Source organism: Nestor notabilis, unplaced genomic scaffold (genome assembly GCF_000696875.1).
Source record: "Nestor notabilis isolate BGI_N333 unplaced genomic scaffold, ASM69687v1 scaffold6422, whole genome shotgun sequence".
In the NCBI taxonomy this organism is placed as follows: Eukaryota; Metazoa; Chordata; class Aves; order Psittaciformes; family Psittacidae; genus Nestor; species Nestor notabilis.
In genome coordinates, this window is record NW_009917806.1 from 10944 (window position 1) to 28309 (window position 17366).

The window sequence follows — 17366 nt, forward strand, 5'->3', positions numbered from 1 at the left end:
ATGGGAGAGTATACTTCTGCTAACTGTTCAGTTGCTCCAGACTCTGGATCTGCTTCTTGCCTGCTAATTGTCTGATCAGCAGATCATCCAACTTGATATCATGAGTCTCTTAATTTTCTTGCATGCTGTAGCTTGCAGTACACCATACACATGCTGCCTCTTTAACTTACATTGTACTTAAGAGTTGCATAAAAAATTTTCGAAGCTAATCTCTTACTTGGCTATCACAAGCAATGCCTGGGTGTTTTCTGTCAGAGACTCAAGAACTTGTGAATTAATAAGCTTTTTGTTTTGAAATAGGTTTGGCTATAGTCATGTTCCCTACACCCCCAAGCCCGAAACTGAACTACGTGCTTTCTGATAGCTTGTTCATGCAAGCAGTCCTTATTGCTACTAGCAGGATGCACAATAAAGAATCTTGCACTGCAAACACTGCAGCATTTCTAATGTAACTTGAAAAAACAAAACAAAAAGAAAAAGCCCCCAGAACAGCAACAGAAAACCAAACCAGATATCTGAGAGTTAAAATTCCTTCTGTTTTGAAAATGTATCTTGTATTATCTGATCCATGCACATCTTTTCTTCAAAACACATAATATATTTAAAAAGCAGATTTCTGAAGTGGTAGCTGTGGCATGACATATAAAGACACCACATACATATTCGTGCACTGTTAACAGTGCTTGTCTAAGAAGCGTGTTAACAGTTGCTGTTAAAACTCGTGTTTAGAATATCAGGAGATATGGGTACTTTTTTCACACATAAGTGCTACGTAACTTTTTTATATGCTTCACAAATACTAATGCTTTTCATAAAAAGTTCATGGATACCCGAAACATCAGCCTTCCACCTTCTTGTCAACTGTACATTCCCTTCTTTCTCTGCCCCAGCCCATGTAATCTCTTTTTGAAAGCACGCCAGAGTAGATTTAAAAAAAAATAAAAATATATCATCATGGGTAACTGTGAGTGGTAACAGAATGGTGAGATGACGCTTGTCAAAATTATTTTATCCAAGGAAAACAATTGCATTGTTCTGGGGGGTTGTGTGTGGTGGTGTTCAGCCTGGAGAATAGAAGGCTCTGGGGAGACCTTAGAGAGAGCTTCCAGTACCTAAAGGAGCCTACAAGAAGTCTGGAGAGGGATTTTTCACAAGGGCGTGTAGTGACAGGGCAAGGGGGAATGGCTTTGAATTGAGAGAGTGGAGATAAAAATCTTCCCTGTGAGGGTAGTGAGACGCTGGCACAGGTTGCTCAGAGAAGTTGTGTCTGTCCCACCCTTGGCAGTGTTCAAGGCCAGGTTGGATGAGGCTTGGAGCAACCTGGTCTGGTGGGAGGTGTCCTTGTCCCTGGCAGCAGGGTTGGAACTAGATGGTCTTTAAGGTTCCTTCCAACCCAAACTGTTCTGTGATTCCATGATATACAAGATACGACGATCTTTATATGTGTTCTCATGAAATGTGATACATGGAATATGCTCAGTAATTGGTAATTTGCTTTTTTTGTTACAGAATATGAATGAGCAGTACCTGGGAGATCTTTTTTTTGATACCTCACTGATGATTTGGTCTGTAGCATTGGCTATGATTACTCAGATGGGCCTTTGTTCTGCATTCGTTTGTACATTATGGGTAGCATTTCCTTTACTTGCTAAGCTGATGATCCATAAAGAATTCAGCCAAAAAGGTATGAGTTTGAGGGGAGGAGGTTGTATTTCGAAACCTGTGTTGCTACAGCACTATTTAAGCAAAAGAAATCCCAAACTCGAATTTGAATATTCAAAGTAACTGTGTGTACATTTTTGTGACAAGAAGAAGTGTTCTTGAACTAAAGACAGTTCTTTCAAAAAAATACACTGAAAAACATCCTGTGTCTCAGGCTAAAGAGAACAACTCTTTGTGGGGTAATTAATAAGTGATTTCATACTTTGAGGGACAGTAAAGATTGTTAGAAAATGCTGTAATATTCAAACATTGTTTGGGACGGAACACCTGTTTATTTGGTTTTTTGTAGTTTTGTGGTGTTTTTGGAAGAGTTACACTGGCATTGGCTATGCAAAATGAGATCCTCTTTCCATATCCATGTCAGGGAGGATGACCAGTACAGTGTACTGGGCCTTGCACCAGTGTATGAATGGGTATATTGGTAAAGCTGCGTGTTTATGGCCTTCCAAACTTTGATGGGTTCTTTGTTTTTTGTTGGTTTTTTTTTCCCCCTGTACCCTATAGGTGCCACGATGAAGTTTGTGACAATGTACATGCTGGGAATGTTTGTTCCCTATGTGTACATGATGTATCTAAGTTGGACTGTGTTTGAAATGTTTACACCTATCATGGGACGAAGTGGTTCAGAAATTCTGCCAGATGTGGTGTTGGCAGGATTTATTGTGATCATGACTATGATTCTGTCATCCTATTTTGTAAGTAGAACTTGTAAATGTTGTTCGAAACTTTTAATTTTTTCTAGAGTTTTTTCTAAGTTAGTATTTGAAGTTAACAATATTTTGACAATATCTTAGATGTTACAGGAAACTAACAGGAAATATGTCAATGATTCCATGTTTTGTGTTAGTAAAAAAAAGTCGTTGAGGCAGGAGTTACAAAAATATATCTTCTCTATAATGATGTAGTAAATATTGTTGTAAAATACGCAATTTAATGCATATTTAAGGCATTTGTTTTATGTCAAGTATAGTGTGTGGCTGCACTTAAAAAAAAAATACCTCAGTATTCTTTTTCTCTGCTGTGCTTGTACAAAGGTTCTAGGTTTTTGTTGGCAAATGTTTGTAAAAATAGGAAGCTTTTGAAGGCTCGGGGAAGTACTCGCTTTATTCCTTTTGGTTTTCAATACTAAGATTACAAAGAAGTGTCTTGTGTCAGGTAGTACTTGCAGTGATATCTTTTTAATATTCTTTCAGTTCCATAATTGGATTTTAGAGTTACACAGATAGTGTCTTAAGTCTTGTAGTTTTATAACTGGGCTGTCTTTTTATTCTCTAGATGAACTTCATTTACCTTGTCAAAAGCACAAAAACGACGCTAATAACTTTAACTGCTGTGTTTGTAGTCACTCTGATTCTCGTTTGTAGTGGAATCTTCTTTCCTTACAGTTCTGACACTGCTAATCCAAGGCCCAAGCGAGTCTTTCTCCAGGTAAGAAGAGCCTTGCATATTCTATTGCCTCTATTGGTTGCTAATGTTTCTGTTGTTCAATCTCTGTGTTTAGTTCATCTGTGTCAGAAGAGTAGGGCCTTTTATAGGGGGGTTTAAGTGGGAGAGTTGAGTAAGCAATGATAATTTAAAAAGCAAACCTGATGGAAGGTGAGCAAATACGTACAGGCACAGTCATCTTCTGAATGTAGGTGGCTTATGATATGTTTCTTTCATCTGAGTAATTCTCTCTATGTAATTATAAATACTCATATACATGTTTAGTGCATACTGAAAGTGCAGTAGACCTTAAGGACTGACATAGAGGGTAATTCAGAATCACTTCTGACTCTTGAGACCTGCACATGCTCCATCATCTTTTTGGTTTTGTGTCTGTTTTTTCTTTTTGTCTTCTAGCACACAAGCAGAAGATTTCATGATCTAGACGGAAATGTGGTTAAAAGTGACTCTGGTATATGGATTAATGGATTTGATTATAATGGCATATCTCACATAACTCCCCATGTGCCTGAAATCAATGACACCATTAGAACTCCATGTGAGGAGCGGGCACCTTTCTGTGGCCTTCCTTGGATTCTACCAGTGCATTTCATGTTCCGGTTGGTGTGAACACTGCATCATCACTTGAGCACTTACTGCCAAAGCACAATTGGTCATTTATGCAATCTCACTCATGTAAGGGAAGAAAAAGTAAGGCTAATCTTGGTATAAAAGTAAATAATTGTTCCACTTCAGAAGACAAACTTCTGTCTAGGTGCAGTGTCTTCTGCCAGAATCTCTGGAAAGAGATTGCTAGTCTGCTGCAGGAGCTGGAGAAGTTGATGTATGGAAAATCAGTGTCAGCATCAGTGGAGAAAAAGGTGAAGGAGGGGGCTTCTAAAGGGCAGTTAAGAGTATGTCTCTCCCCTCCTTCCTCCCCTCACCTCAGCTGACTGCAGAGGAAGTCTAGAATAGCTGCTCTCCACAGAGGAAAACTAGTTGCTGTGACTATTTCGTATAGCCTAAGAATCTTGTGAACAAAACGTACCAGTTTGAAGGTGCAAATACTCTTTATTGTTCTGTAAATTAAGGCATACAAAAGTAGTGAATGAACACACTGGTGACTATTTTTCTATTAATGTACCGTTTCAGTATCTGCTGGCCACAAGCTGCTGATTTTACCTGCCTTCTGCTGGAATCAGTAGCTTTTGAATATTTCATTTAGTAACAGTGCAGTCAGCTATATTATACACAAACTTAACACTTTTTTTCAACACAGGAAAAACTGGTACCTTCCTGCTCCAGAAATTGTTCTGAGAAGCCCAGTTCACTTTAAAGTTCTGTCCCGGGAGCTGATGCCCCAGAACTCCGTGAGGTTAAGCTTTGAAGTATCTGGTGAGAGACTGAAACTTCTGGTTTGTGATTTGTTTTTATTTTTCATGCCTGTAATAAGTCTGGTTTTGACTCCAAGACTGCAGGTTCCAGTGCCATTCCCAAGATAGTAAGATTTGTGAGATTAGCATGAATTAATGCAGTTTCGTAACACACTAGAAGCTCTGGGTGTTGTGTTGCAGTTGTTATCTGGGACACTGATAACCTTGTCTATTTTGAGTAAGCCCTTGATCTTTTTACTGCGAGTCCTTTCTTAGTCGTTTTATAGCTCTGCCCCTCTCCTATATGATCATCTCATTTATCTCACTGCTTATAAATAGTTTAAGCTTCTTCTGTAGAGAAGACAGCCTTAACATGTTTTGGGAGGCACAAGTAGTAATACACAGGTAACGTGCTACTATGTAGGAAAATAGATGTTTATTTTGCCTCTGCCTGTTGATACATCTAGATACCTACCCGTGTCTCTGCAGGTCCCAGTCACATGTCTCTGTATGTTCGGCCACACGAGGGCTCAACTCTGTCCACCTGGTCTCTTGGGGACGGTGTGCCGGTTGCTAGCTTAGGAGGAGACTACTTTGTGTTTTACTCCCACGGGCTGCAGGCTACGCCATGGCACTTCTGGGTAGAGCTGACGGTGAGTATGCTGCTGCTGGGAGCCGGTGAGCCTCTGGTCTGCCCTGGTGTTACCTTTGCTTCATTCTTAGGTGAAAAAAGCTATCTGAAGCTGTGTTTGATAGATCCTAATTCTATAGCTTTCATCATTTACTTTGTTCCTGAACTTTACATATCAGCTCACACATATTTTTGATGCTTAGTCTGCTAACTTGCCAAACAGACAAAGGGAAAACGTGATCATGTCTTAGGTTAGTTTGGATTTCTATGATCTCAACCTCCTAGTTCTTTAAGTTTTATCTCTTACTGTTATTTCAGAGTTAGTTTTCCTATTGTGAATAGTTTCTTTTTCATGTATTTTGTTTGCTCAGTTTTTGGAAATTACAGGGAGTGTCTGGTGGGAAACTCACCTGTCTTGAAGCTGAAGACTTTTAAAAGCTTTGTTTCATAAATTGTATTTTATATTATTTTCAGTTGGAAGCAAGGCTTCCAGCATTGCTGTTCCACCAGTGGGATTTAAGATAGTCCTCCCATCTCCCCCAGTGCTCCAGCAAAGACCTTTTCACAGTGCTATATGGTTTTCATTATAGGTTTAAGTGTCCTATTCCTTGAGTAAATATTACAGGAATCTTTGAAAATTCCTTGTTCCTCCCTGGAATGCTTAACCAAATCATAATAAGTCTAAATGCTTAACCAAATAATACTCTGAGGGTACTCGATAAATGCAGACAGGAATCTGCAGTCTGACAAGCTATGCAAGATTGATAGTAGCAAAGCTAGGCAGAGCAGGCTTTTTATCCTAAGGATTCACAATAGGGGTATCGGCATATAGACTCTGTTGGAGTCCGTGTCTTGATTTGTCAGCAAAACCAATAGCTACAAATGTTGAAGTTAGAAGATGTGTGAGATACATAACATGTCAGAGGCACTGTTACCTAAATACCTAGTTGCAAGTTCAATTCAGGTTGAACTCATCAGGTAATCACACTGGTATGTTTGAAGATAAGTGTTCTAACATAAAGGACAAAGAGCTGCAGGATAAAGTCTGTTGCATAGATACAAAGCCTATAGAAAGTACATCTGTATTCATCCTGTGTTTAAAAGCCATAATTAATCATAAGGACTGTGTTGTTCTTTTCTCACTTTCAGGCCCCAGAAAAACATTCCGATGGAATAGTCTCTCTCGCCATAGCAGCACATTACTTTTTTGGGGAAGATCAAAAGTCCCCTCAACTCTATGACTTACTAGAGAGGTTTCCAAACTGGACATTTTCTTCTGGTTGGTCCTGCACTTACGACCTGTTTGTCTTTTAATGTTGACAGTAACACAGCGCTAATAGGGTAATCTCTCCGATGCATAATGCTGTTGCAGCAAACACTTTCTAAGAAGATGCCAGAGACTTTCACAAGAGTTTAAAGTACTTTGGAGACAAATAGTGTTTCTTTGGCAGTTTGACTACTTAAAGACTACTGTTGTCTTGGGGATACAGTTCACTTTGGTTCTTCCACTGAAATGGCAGTTTGGCTAGTGGGTGTCTTAAAATGAAAACTGCAATTGAGGAGGTAATGTTAGCACAATATGGTGGCAATTGTGAATGAGCCTCATGGAATTATTTTGATGTCATGTAAAATATGCTGTACTTCATGCACATGTGGGGACTCTTACCTACCAATCCTATCCCTCCCATTAAAGCAAGACCTTCAGCTAAAAGATGTTTGTCCGCACGGGGTGGGGGCAGATGTGGCAAAGTCCTAAACATTACTTTTGTCACTGGATGAAGTCACTGAAAGCTATGATGCTTGTGTGGATTGCATTTCCAGTCCTTGGCAAATACACAATGCAGAAAAATCGGTGTTATGATGGAATGTGGTAATTATTTATCTAGATTATCTTTTCAAATAATACCTTTCTGTTAAAAAAATCCTTGCCTGTCTCGTCAGTGTTAGAACTCGGTAAGTTTGACCTAACTAACTATCATCCTGTAGTTTGGTTCCTGTTGGGATCTTTCAGTATCAGCATAAAAGCATGTGACTTGCTCTCTTGTATGTAAGAGTGTTAAGTCCCCACTCCTTTATGTGGATGTCTTACAGTTAATCTACTCTAAATATCAAGTTATCTTCTAACTTACTACAGTTGGCTAATATTTGGTATCATTTCCTCTGGAAAGACTTTTGATAATGTAACAGACAGATTGCACTTTGCTAATACATTTAACTGTTTCTTAAAATAAGGCTTGCTTTCCATAAGGAAAAATACATAGAAGAGTCATCTTTAACAAGATGTCTAATATCCTTGGCTTGCTCTTGTATTATTTCCACAAGATGGGTTTTATAAATGACTGAGTGATTTAGTCTTTTTCAGTTTCTTGGGTTTTTTTTTTACTCCCAGGTCTTTTTCAATGCAGTTAATGTTAGTTTCTGAAATTCGAAGAACTCTGTATCTGAAGAAACTTCTTCATGCTTTTTTCCAAACTATACGAGACATCAAGACTGCGTTAAAAATTTCTCTGATCAGTATTTTGTTTATCTCATGAGTATTGCCAAATTGCATGCAAAGCAGATTTTGTGCATGCATCATCATTTTGAGTAAAAGCATGCTAGTACTGGGAAGCTTGCAGGGCATGTGAAAGAAAACTGTGACACTAATTTGTGTGAGCTTTGGTGGACAGCAGCTCCCTGATCAGCTATTTACCTTCAAAATGTTCTGTAGTTATGTATGATGGTGACAAGAACCAGTTTCATTTGTTTTAAGGTACATTCACAAAGAAAGACTTGTCAACTGACTCATGGACTAGGGTAAGAGGTTTGATTACTGTAATCATAATGAACTGGTCATCAGTATCTGAAAACCAGTGGGTCTTTCTACATTAACAAACATGTGCGTTAATCATCACTCACTTGATTGTATCCAATTTGAAACTACAATCCCTATATTACACTTTTTTTTGGTACTGGAAAACGGAGTTTTAGTTCATGACTCTTGTGTCTTGAATCTCATCAAATGTTTTGTACTGTACTCTAGCTGATGCACAGCTAGTTAAGTAAAGTTGCGCTGGTAATTAACTGCCTTCCTCAGTTGTGAGTTTGTTGTTTTGCATCTGATATAAGGGAAGAAGTGCTGTCTGAAGAAATTGTACTGGGAGCCAAAAATATAAAATGCCTGTTAGCAATTTCTGAAACTTCAGTGAAGCAATAACTTTTGTTAACTCAGGATTTAACCCTTATTAAATAATTTAATTATGAGTTTGTTGAAAATTTCTGTCTCTGTAAATAAAAGTGAAATTTAATGAATGGAACTTGATTTTCAGTGGGACTAAAGGTGTATTTGATTCAGTTTTATTCATTCTACTACTGTTTTATTTAAGCTTTGGGTAGAAATACTGCTAAGTGATGCTTGAGTTAGGCAGCTAAGAGTTAGTGCTGCATGGAAGATATGCATGGCCGAAGAATGTAAAAATTACCTGAGAAAGGTTAAAATGAGGACCCTGGCTGAAGATGGAAGAGAGGAGGGTGGTTCTTGAAACAGGATGTGGTATGGAACAGTTGCTGGTTGCAAAGCTAAGTATCCTTTGCAAAAATGATACTTAAGAGCAAATTTATTGGTTATCAAAGGCAGAAAAACCAGATGGAAAACTTTTGTGTTTGAATGTCCATCTGCTTCCCCATTCAGTGCAAGATTAGTCTTCTGCTGTACATAATACAAACTGTAGTTTGTATTATGCGTCGTACTCTGTGAAACAAAAACAGCAAGCAGCTGGTACTTGTAATGATAGAAGGCAGGAGGGTACAGAAGTAAAGAAAGTCTTTATTCTTAATGGAGGCAGTAAGCAGCTAGTTGATTGGAATTGCCTACATTTATCCAAAACTGTCTACATGCACAGCCTTTTCTAAATTCCTCCACTTTTCCCTAATTCTTCCCTGACTTTTGATGGCTTTGAGAATCTATTATGTTCTGTATTAACATACATATTACTCTATTACATATCTATAGGAAAAAGGACTTCAGAAATAAGCATTTTATCAATTTAAGCATGTGGTTGCAAAGGAGACCCGAACATGTTGTGGTTATACAATTGAATGCAGCATTAGTGTCACCATACCTTCAGATTGCCTGTCAAGTAGAAGCATGCATTTGAAGAAAGTGTTGGGTTGCAAGCCCGTTGGAAAAACATTAATCAAATAGGGTTTTCTTTTTTTCCCTTGAGGGCTAAACTTAATCTAGTTCTTTATGATAATCCAGAAGGAGGCTGCAGGAAGACCCATCTTAGAACTTGATATGCAGTCTTAGTGAAGAATGGTTAAAGAGCCATGCAAGATCAGTAACCCTGTCACAAAACTGGGTGATTAGTCTGAAGTTGCCTAAGTGTGACTTCGGCTTTGAAGATAGAACATGGATTCTCAGACTTCATGGAATTCTTTCAGTCTCGAGGATAAATTAGTCCTAGAAATTACTCGGGCTTCCCTTTTCACTGCAGAAGAGGATCTGTTGGGCTGCAACACTCTGTGGCTCTGTCGGGCTGCAACACTCTGTGGCTCTGTCAAACCTTGAGAACATGCCAAAGATAAAGCTTGAGCAGGAAGTATAAGCCAGTTTAGGGAGATTCAGGTACTGCTACCTGTATTTCAAGCAGGGTGTTAATCACTGGCCATTAATGAGAGGTTTAAAAAGGGCAGCTTCAGAAAGCTGTTAAGAATCAGTCTAGAAAGCTAGCAGTGGTTTGTCAAGAAGTGAACAGCTCTGTCAAGTCTGCTCCGAGACCTGTAAACATACAACCTTTAAGCCCAGTAGGTGCATCTGAGTTTAACTAACTGTCCTAGGAAGCTGCCTATGCAAAGTTTATTCAGGAAAGTTGTTTTTTCCTGTGTGGGGTGATGCCATTTTTGATAGGAAACAATTTGAAAACAGTTACAAAAGTGGGGTTAGGTGCCTGATGTCTGAACTGTTCAGCTAGCTTCAGCCTCCAGTTGCAGGATTTTGTCAGGTCTCTCCTCAGAGGTCTCTGGTAGGAAACTCCTTAAGTTTACTTACTTCAGGTGATACATGATAAATAGAAAAGTCAGCAAGTTGTGTTTCAGAGTGTTGTGAGAAAGTTCCTCCCTTTTCTCTGTTTAAGCACTGGGACTATTTTTGCCACTCACCCTGAGCTGGCATTCATCTTGCTGCACACTAGGTCATTTTAACAGTCTTAAGCTCAGTAAGACAGTAAATGGGGTCTGTGGCTCGCTCTCTCTCTCTCGGGGGCTCTCCTTCCTTCAGTTGAAGTCATCTTACTACCCTCAACAAGTTACCCATAACAAAAGTTAACAAAGATAAGCAAAAAGTGAGAGACAGGGATTTGGAATTCCATAGAAAATGTTGATCCTCAACTTGTTAAATGGACCATTAGGTTGTGCACAGTTGTAGATGAATAAACTTATTGTCACAGGTTAACCTTCACTGGCTACCAGGTGCCACCAAACTGCGCTCTCAAGCCCTCTCCTCAGCAGGCCAGAGAAGATGAAGAAGCTCATGGATTCAATCAGGGAGATTAGTCACCAGTTACCGTAACAGGCGAAACAAACTGGCCTTGGGGAAAATTAATTTAATTCTTTGCCAATTAAAAATAGAGAAGGATAGCAACAAAGAAATTAAAAAACCCAACTTCCCCTATCTTCACAGACTCAACTTCACTCTTCTGCCTCCTCTTCCACAATGGTGCAGAGAGATTGGGGATGGTCAGTTAGGGGTCAGGTCATGGTCAGTTCATACCAGTTTCTCTCTGCTCCTCCTTCCTCCTCACACTGTTCTGCTGCTCCAGCATGGGGTCCCTCCCATGGGACAGAGTCTCTTGTGAACTTCTCCAGCGTGGATCCTCCTCTGGATGGGGTAGTTCTTCAGAAACAGTCTGCTCCAGCATTAGTCCACCATAGGCTGCAGTTCCTGCGTGAAGACCTGCTCCTGCATGGGTTCTCCCTGGCTGCAGCTTCCTTCAGCTGCCCTAATGTGGCATCTGCCACAGGCTGCAGAGTGGCTATCAGCTCCAAGGTGCTTCACAGTTGGATGTGGAGGGACAGCCTGCTCACCATGGTCTAATAAAGATTTAACTGCTAAACAACAGCAGCAAGATATCAATACTAAGAATGTTAATGTGTCAGTTAATGTATGTGTTCACTTGCACAGGTCCACAGGCAGCAGAGGATTTCCGCTCCAGCGCCTGGAGTGCCTCCTGTTCCTCACTGATCTCTTACAGCTGCTGCACAGCATTTCTTTTATACCCTTAGTAAGTGTATTACCGAGCACCACCAGGTTGGCTGATGGGCTTAGCTGCGGCGCATAGTGGCTCTGTTGGAACATGTGCTCTATGCACTGAGGCCACCCCTTGCAGCCTCCACCTTGCTACTACACCCCTGCCATCTAAACCAGATACACCTCTTTAAAAACAATACATGGATGTAACTTCAAAGATGCACTAATAAGGAAATTTTTAACTTAGAAACTTGTTATCTTGATCCTGTTAAACAGGCCATAATGGTACAGCGTGGCAAACTAAAACAAGCTTCATTAGATAGCTTCTTTCAGAGCTTTGTTTCTCTGAGACACCATACTTGAATTCTGGTGACTTACTATCAATGGCTTGAAGTTAGAAATAGTTATCTGCCACAGGAGTAACTTCAAGTAAAGTTGAATACATTTGTCTTTTAATTACAGGTATAACAGCAGTGAAATTGAAATACAAAATTAGCACATCAGATTGCATAGAGAATTACTACTAAAGAAGTACAAACTTCAAAAGTTTCGCAACTAAGAAGATTTAACTGCTAAACAACAGTAGCACAGTAGTAAGATACTAATATTAATGTTAGTATATCAGTTAATATATGGTTTTACTTGTACAGATCCAAAACCTGAACAGCAGAAAACTGATCAGGATGGGCTTTGCTTACATCATTACCACAGAACCACAGAAAATATTAACTTGAAGCACAGTTTTTATTTCTTTTAACATAGTTTAAGCAGTTTTTTTTATCATAAAAAAGCATTAAGTATCCCCTTAAAACAATAATGGATTTTTGATGTTGGTTCACAACAGGCATGTAAGTATGATAGTCATTATCTGTAACCAGTAGCTACAACGCAGACTAAGCTTAATGCTGGGACTCTTGAACCAGATCTCTTCCCTGTAACTTCAATATTAGTTCAACTCTTACATGGAAATTCAAGCTATGTTCACTAAAATCTCCAGCTTTCCACATAATACTCATAGTTATTGCACTTGTACTGGTTGTATCGGCTTAGTTAAGCCATTCTAAAGCAACATTTTAATAATTGTACATTTTAAAGCACTTGATCTTATCTACAAAGGAAATAAAGATAAAACCACAATTTATTTTAAATTTAATTGTGAATAGTCTTAATTTTCAAAGTTTAAATGTATGTGCATTTAGTAACTACGCTAGAAAAGCAATAGATGCTGTAACTATTCTATGATGACTAGTTTGGTCCATGTCAGTAATCAAGTGATATAAAAAATAAACTAGTTTATTTTGTATAAAATGAGTAATGTTGCATTTTTGTTCAGATTGCACAGTACAAACAAGCTAATATCTAAATTAATACTGTTACAGGTAGTTATTACATAGGGACAGCAGCTAGAAAAAATAAGTACCTCAAAGCAACAGACTTCTGCAGCCAGCTTCCCATAGCACTGTATGAAAGTTAAATGTCTTAGTTACAAGTATGCATATTATAAAATGTTTGAAAAATGTTTAAGTATGAGCTGTTAAACTAATTTCCATAGCAAGAGTATATGATGATTATTTACATTAAAAAACTCATTTTTTCAGAAAAGAATTTACAATTAAATAAATAACCTTCACCAATCCCTTAAATCCAACCACAAGATCTGTAAGTGGGAGTAAAAACAGGAGAGCCACCTCGTGTCAATGTTAGGTCAGTAAAGTATGCCTCACCCAGAAAGAAGTGCAACTCTGCTTTAACTTTACACTAGTCATCTAGAAACATGCACAGTACATATAGGTACCTTCAAATATGGTACAACCTTGAGTATTTGTACAAGAGTATTCACAAAAACATACAATATATTTTACAGTCCTTTAATACAAAATATCAATATCAAACCAATCTGAACTGCATTGATCAGACATTTCTTAGGCAGGCAAGCTGCAAAGGGTAAGAGTTTTTAAATTTAATCCCCTCTTTACCTTTTAAACTCAAGCAAGAGATAAGTAGTTTCTCCAGAACATGTGTTGGTGATGTAAAGGTACTGATGAATATTAGCTGAACCTGTCTCCATATGTATTCACCGTCTCTCAGCACTATTAAGTATTAAAACTTAAACTTGCAGTCTGAAGATTGCAATAAAAAAAAAAATAAAATCTTGACTCCTTTTGAAATTATCAGATGAAACTGCTGCTGAGTTATCCCCACTGAAGATTTCAAAGATTTGAAATATAGAGAAAAAAAAGAAAGTTCAAATCTGAAACATGGAAGCATGTCTAAGAGCTGGTTTGCTTCCTTTCACCCCTGATGCTTGGGAAGTTGTTCATCTTCCATTTAAGACACAATACAGTCATAACTGCCTTCTTGGAATGAATCCTCAACCTCTGTCTTAGACTTGTCCTCTTCATGCCTACTTGCACTGATGTTGCCAGCATCATTCTGAGGATTAGTGCCATGGCTAGATGAAGTCCTGCTTTCCTCAGCTCTAGGGTTCACTTGTTCAGTAACCTTAGAAGGATTCACTGGCTGAAAAGCTTCAGGCTGTACTTGCTCTTCTACTATTTCACTTAGTTTCTGGATCTGTGGTTTGATGATATTTAGAAATGGCTTGTACCCAGGGCTGGCAAAATAATGGTACAGAACATCATGAGTGATTTCAAAAAATAGTACTTCAGTCATATGCCTGAAAAGCAGCTTTTCTTGGGAGATGTTAATATAAATTGGTCCTTCCTGTACAGAAACTACCTTTTTTTTTATAATAAGAGTAGCAAAAAGGCAACCATAACCAAGTAACAGAAGTTGGGGTGGTTGCTTGGTCTGGATTTGATTTTTAGTTTTTTTATTCCAGTTTGATCACAACCATAATAAGCGACTACTCGGAAATTTTTTGCGAAAGTGCTTTTAAATAATTTTTTCAGCTATGACTGAGATCACTAGTTACCTAAAAAACCCAATTCTGAGTTATCTACAAGTAGAATGAAAATGAAGGTGGAAAGTAACACTTACCAATCTGTAGAAGCCCATTTGTCAACAGCATACAGGCCAGTCTTGATATTCTGACAGATTTCTCCATCAATATCAGAGGATTGCATTATACTGAAAACCTGGTTGATTACTGATGATTCTCTGAGGATAAGGCCTATAATAACACACCAATCCAGACATCCTGCTTCCATGAAGATATGTAGCAAGTACCTATATGGGAAAACACTCTACTTACTACTTTTTCCAACCTGAATACAAAAATCTCAGTATGACTCTAGACAGTGCTTTCTCCTAATGCTGCATACTAGTAGTTTTAAGTTTCAAAGGCAAAAATTATGTTACTTACCTCAGCTGGACCTGTGACTTGTGTGGCCCTTTACTAGCCAGTTCTAGAGAGAGATGTTCAAGCTCTGACTGAGTTAAACTTAGACCAGAGAAGTTTTCATCCACCATGGTCCAGTCACCATCCACCATAGAACTTGTTTCAGTCAGGTCCGTTGCTGAACCAATGCTGCATTCATCACCTATCAAAGACACTCAGAAATGTAAGGGAAGAAGAAACTACTTACTTTAATAAGACTCAAAATTTCTAACTACTTCCTTCCTACAGAAACCGACAAATCACACAGTAGTGCTTTGCTGTCTATCACAGTGCTAAGACGTTCCTTCAGGCATACTGCCCATCGCACTTCAGCATTTTTCTCACAGTACATGGTAGAACTATTATTGATTTCTATCAAATAATTCAGCAGAGTAATATCAGTAAGAGATCCTAAAGATGTGTTGGCAACCACTGTAAGAACACAGCGACAGCCTCTTACATCTTACAGTCCTAAAATTATGCTTTCCACAGAGCACAAGAGCTTGCGATCCCAGGTATAAGGAATCACGTAAGGAAGGCAGCAGCCTGACACGGCTGAGTCGAGACCTGCTGGTCAAGCAAAAGGGCAAGAAGGAAATGCAGTGGCCTGTGGAAGGAATGCCATCCAGAGGGATTTGGACAAGCTTGAGAAGTGGTCACATGCAAACATAATGAAGTTTAACAAGGTCAAGTGCAGGGTCCTGCACCTGGGTCAGGACAGCCCCTGGTATCGATACAGGCTGAGGGATGAAGGGACTGAGGGTACCCCTGAGGAGAAGGAATTGGGGGTACTGGTGGATGGAGGGTTGGACATGAGTTGGCAGTGTGCGCCTGCAGTCCAGAAGGCCAGTTGTATCCTGGGCTGCATCCAAAGGAGCGTGACCAGATAACACTTTCCGTGAGTCTGCCCCTTTATTCTGTTCTGGTGTGACCCCACGTGGAGTGCTGCGTCCAGCTCTCGAATCCTCAGCACAGGAATGACATGGACCCATTGGAGAGGGGCCAGAGAAGGGCCACAGAAATTATTAGAGGGCTGGAGCATCCCTCCTATGAAGAAAGGCTGAGTGAGTTGGGGTTGTTCAGCCTGGAGAAGAGAAGTCCCAGGGGAGGCCTCAGAGCAGCTTCCAGTACTTAAAAGGGGCCTATAAGAAAGACGGGGAGAGACTTTTTAGCAGAGCCTGTTGCTGTAGTACAAGGGGTGCTGGTTTTAAACTGAAAGAGGGGAGGTTCAGGCTGGATGTGAGGAAGAAATTCTTTACAATGAGGGTGGTAAAACACTGGCACAGGTTGCCCAGACAGGTGGTGGATGCACTATCCCTGGAGACATGCAAGGCCAGGCTGGATGTGGTTCTGGGCAACCTGACCTAATTCAAGATGCCCCTGCTCATTGCAGGGGCGTTGACTGGATGACCTTTGAAGGTCCCTTCCAACTCAAACCATTGTATGTTGGTCTGTAGGAAGGGTTGCAATCTCTCTCAAGAGATCTCTTTCTTAACCTTTGTTACAAATGAAGATGCAATAGCAAGTTCTTTTCTTCATACAAAACCCTGAAGATTGTGAATGCTTGGCATGTATATATTTACCTGCACTAATTAGAAATATAAGTGTTTCTAACAAAAACATGAAGAGTAGATGCAGTTGTAGAATTTTCCCAGGAACAACAAAGCTACAACCACGAGTGGTGAGCCATGAAGGCTCCCAGCTTCCAGAGCAGTTTCCATAAAATGAGATTCATCTTTTCTGTGCAAAATGTTTGGAAAGTCAGAAAGTTATTTTATTAGCTTCTTGTGTATGAATACCACTGCTGAATCTGTGAAATTATTACTATTAGAATTCTGAACACAACATTTTAAAGACTATTCATCTAGTTTCACTTTAGAAAACTGCTTTAAAATGCATACCAAAGTCCATTGAACTCAAAGGTCTGCATTCAGCTCAAGAAAAAAAAAAAGGTACTTGTTTATAGAAACAGCAATGGTGGCAGACAGCAGTAAAGTCAGTGCAATCAGAAGAGAAATAAATTTTCCCTTTTAAATTATGCTTTCTTTGAGAGTTCTATAACAAACTTACTTAACCCTAATGCATTCTTGCAGTATCCAGAAGTAGCAAGTGTGAAACAGGATGAAAATAGAATGAGGCAGAAGAAGAGCCCAAGCAGAAGGAGAGAACCTCTTTCTTTCTTCATTTTTTGAAGCACATCAACTTGTTAAATAGCAGCTTCAAGTGCTCTGACTCTCACAGGAGGCCCTAGCATCTTGGGGAGACTGCAGTTCACACTTAGGTACTTGGTCTTTTCCCCAGTACAGTGGAAATCACATGATGTAGACACTGTTGAAAATACTGCTCTATGCTTGAGGACAAGCAAAAAAAAAAAAAAATTAATGGTCAGACAAACATTTCCTGTCTCTGTCTGTGGTCAGAAAAGATGCACAGAGAATAAAATTCCCCTTTGTACTTTTGTAAGCTGATCATACACTTAAGCTTTTAGAAAAACTATTTAAACAAAAACATAGGAAAAAAGAAAACTATATGGGGCTATAATTTCCTCAGCTTGTATCTAATATCTTTCTAAAGAAATCCAAAAGCACAGAGTTCATGCTCTAGAATAGTGCCAATCTGTGCAAGAGACAAAGCTAAAAAAACTTACAA

The 17366-nt window shown here is 39.2% G+C and overlaps 2 protein-coding genes across 2 annotated transcripts in view; one reads left to right on the plus strand and one right to left on the minus strand.

Moving 5' to 3' along the window:
• ERMP1 (endoplasmic reticulum metallopeptidase 1) overlaps positions 1-6465 on the plus strand; it is a gene marked incomplete at its 5' end in the record, with an annotated part of 17174 nt that extends 10709 nt beyond the window's left edge. Inside the window, 7 exons of the mRNA XM_010009410.1 lie at positions 1510-1684; positions 2227-2417; positions 2998-3150; positions 3565-3767; positions 4427-4542; positions 5010-5173; positions 6301-6465. Coding sequence (XP_010007712.1) covers positions 1510-1684; positions 2227-2417; positions 2998-3150; positions 3565-3767; positions 4427-4542; positions 5010-5173; positions 6301-6465 — 1167 coding nt within the window. The remainder of the gene's footprint in view (positions 1-1509; positions 1685-2226; positions 2418-2997; positions 3151-3564; positions 3768-4426; positions 4543-5009; positions 5174-6300) is intronic.
• A 7240-nt stretch (positions 6466-13705) lies between these two features.
• The window catches only part of RIC1 (RAB6A GEF complex partner 1), a gene marked incomplete at its 5' end in the record, with an annotated part of 15000 nt that continues 11339 nt past the window's right edge, over positions 13706-17366 (minus strand). The window contains 3 exons of the mRNA XM_010009411.1: positions 13706-13991; positions 14378-14566; positions 14703-14880. Of these exons, the coding sequence (XP_010007713.1) occupies positions 13706-13991; positions 14378-14566; positions 14703-14880 (653 nt within the window). The remainder of the gene's footprint in view (positions 13992-14377; positions 14567-14702; positions 14881-17366) is intronic.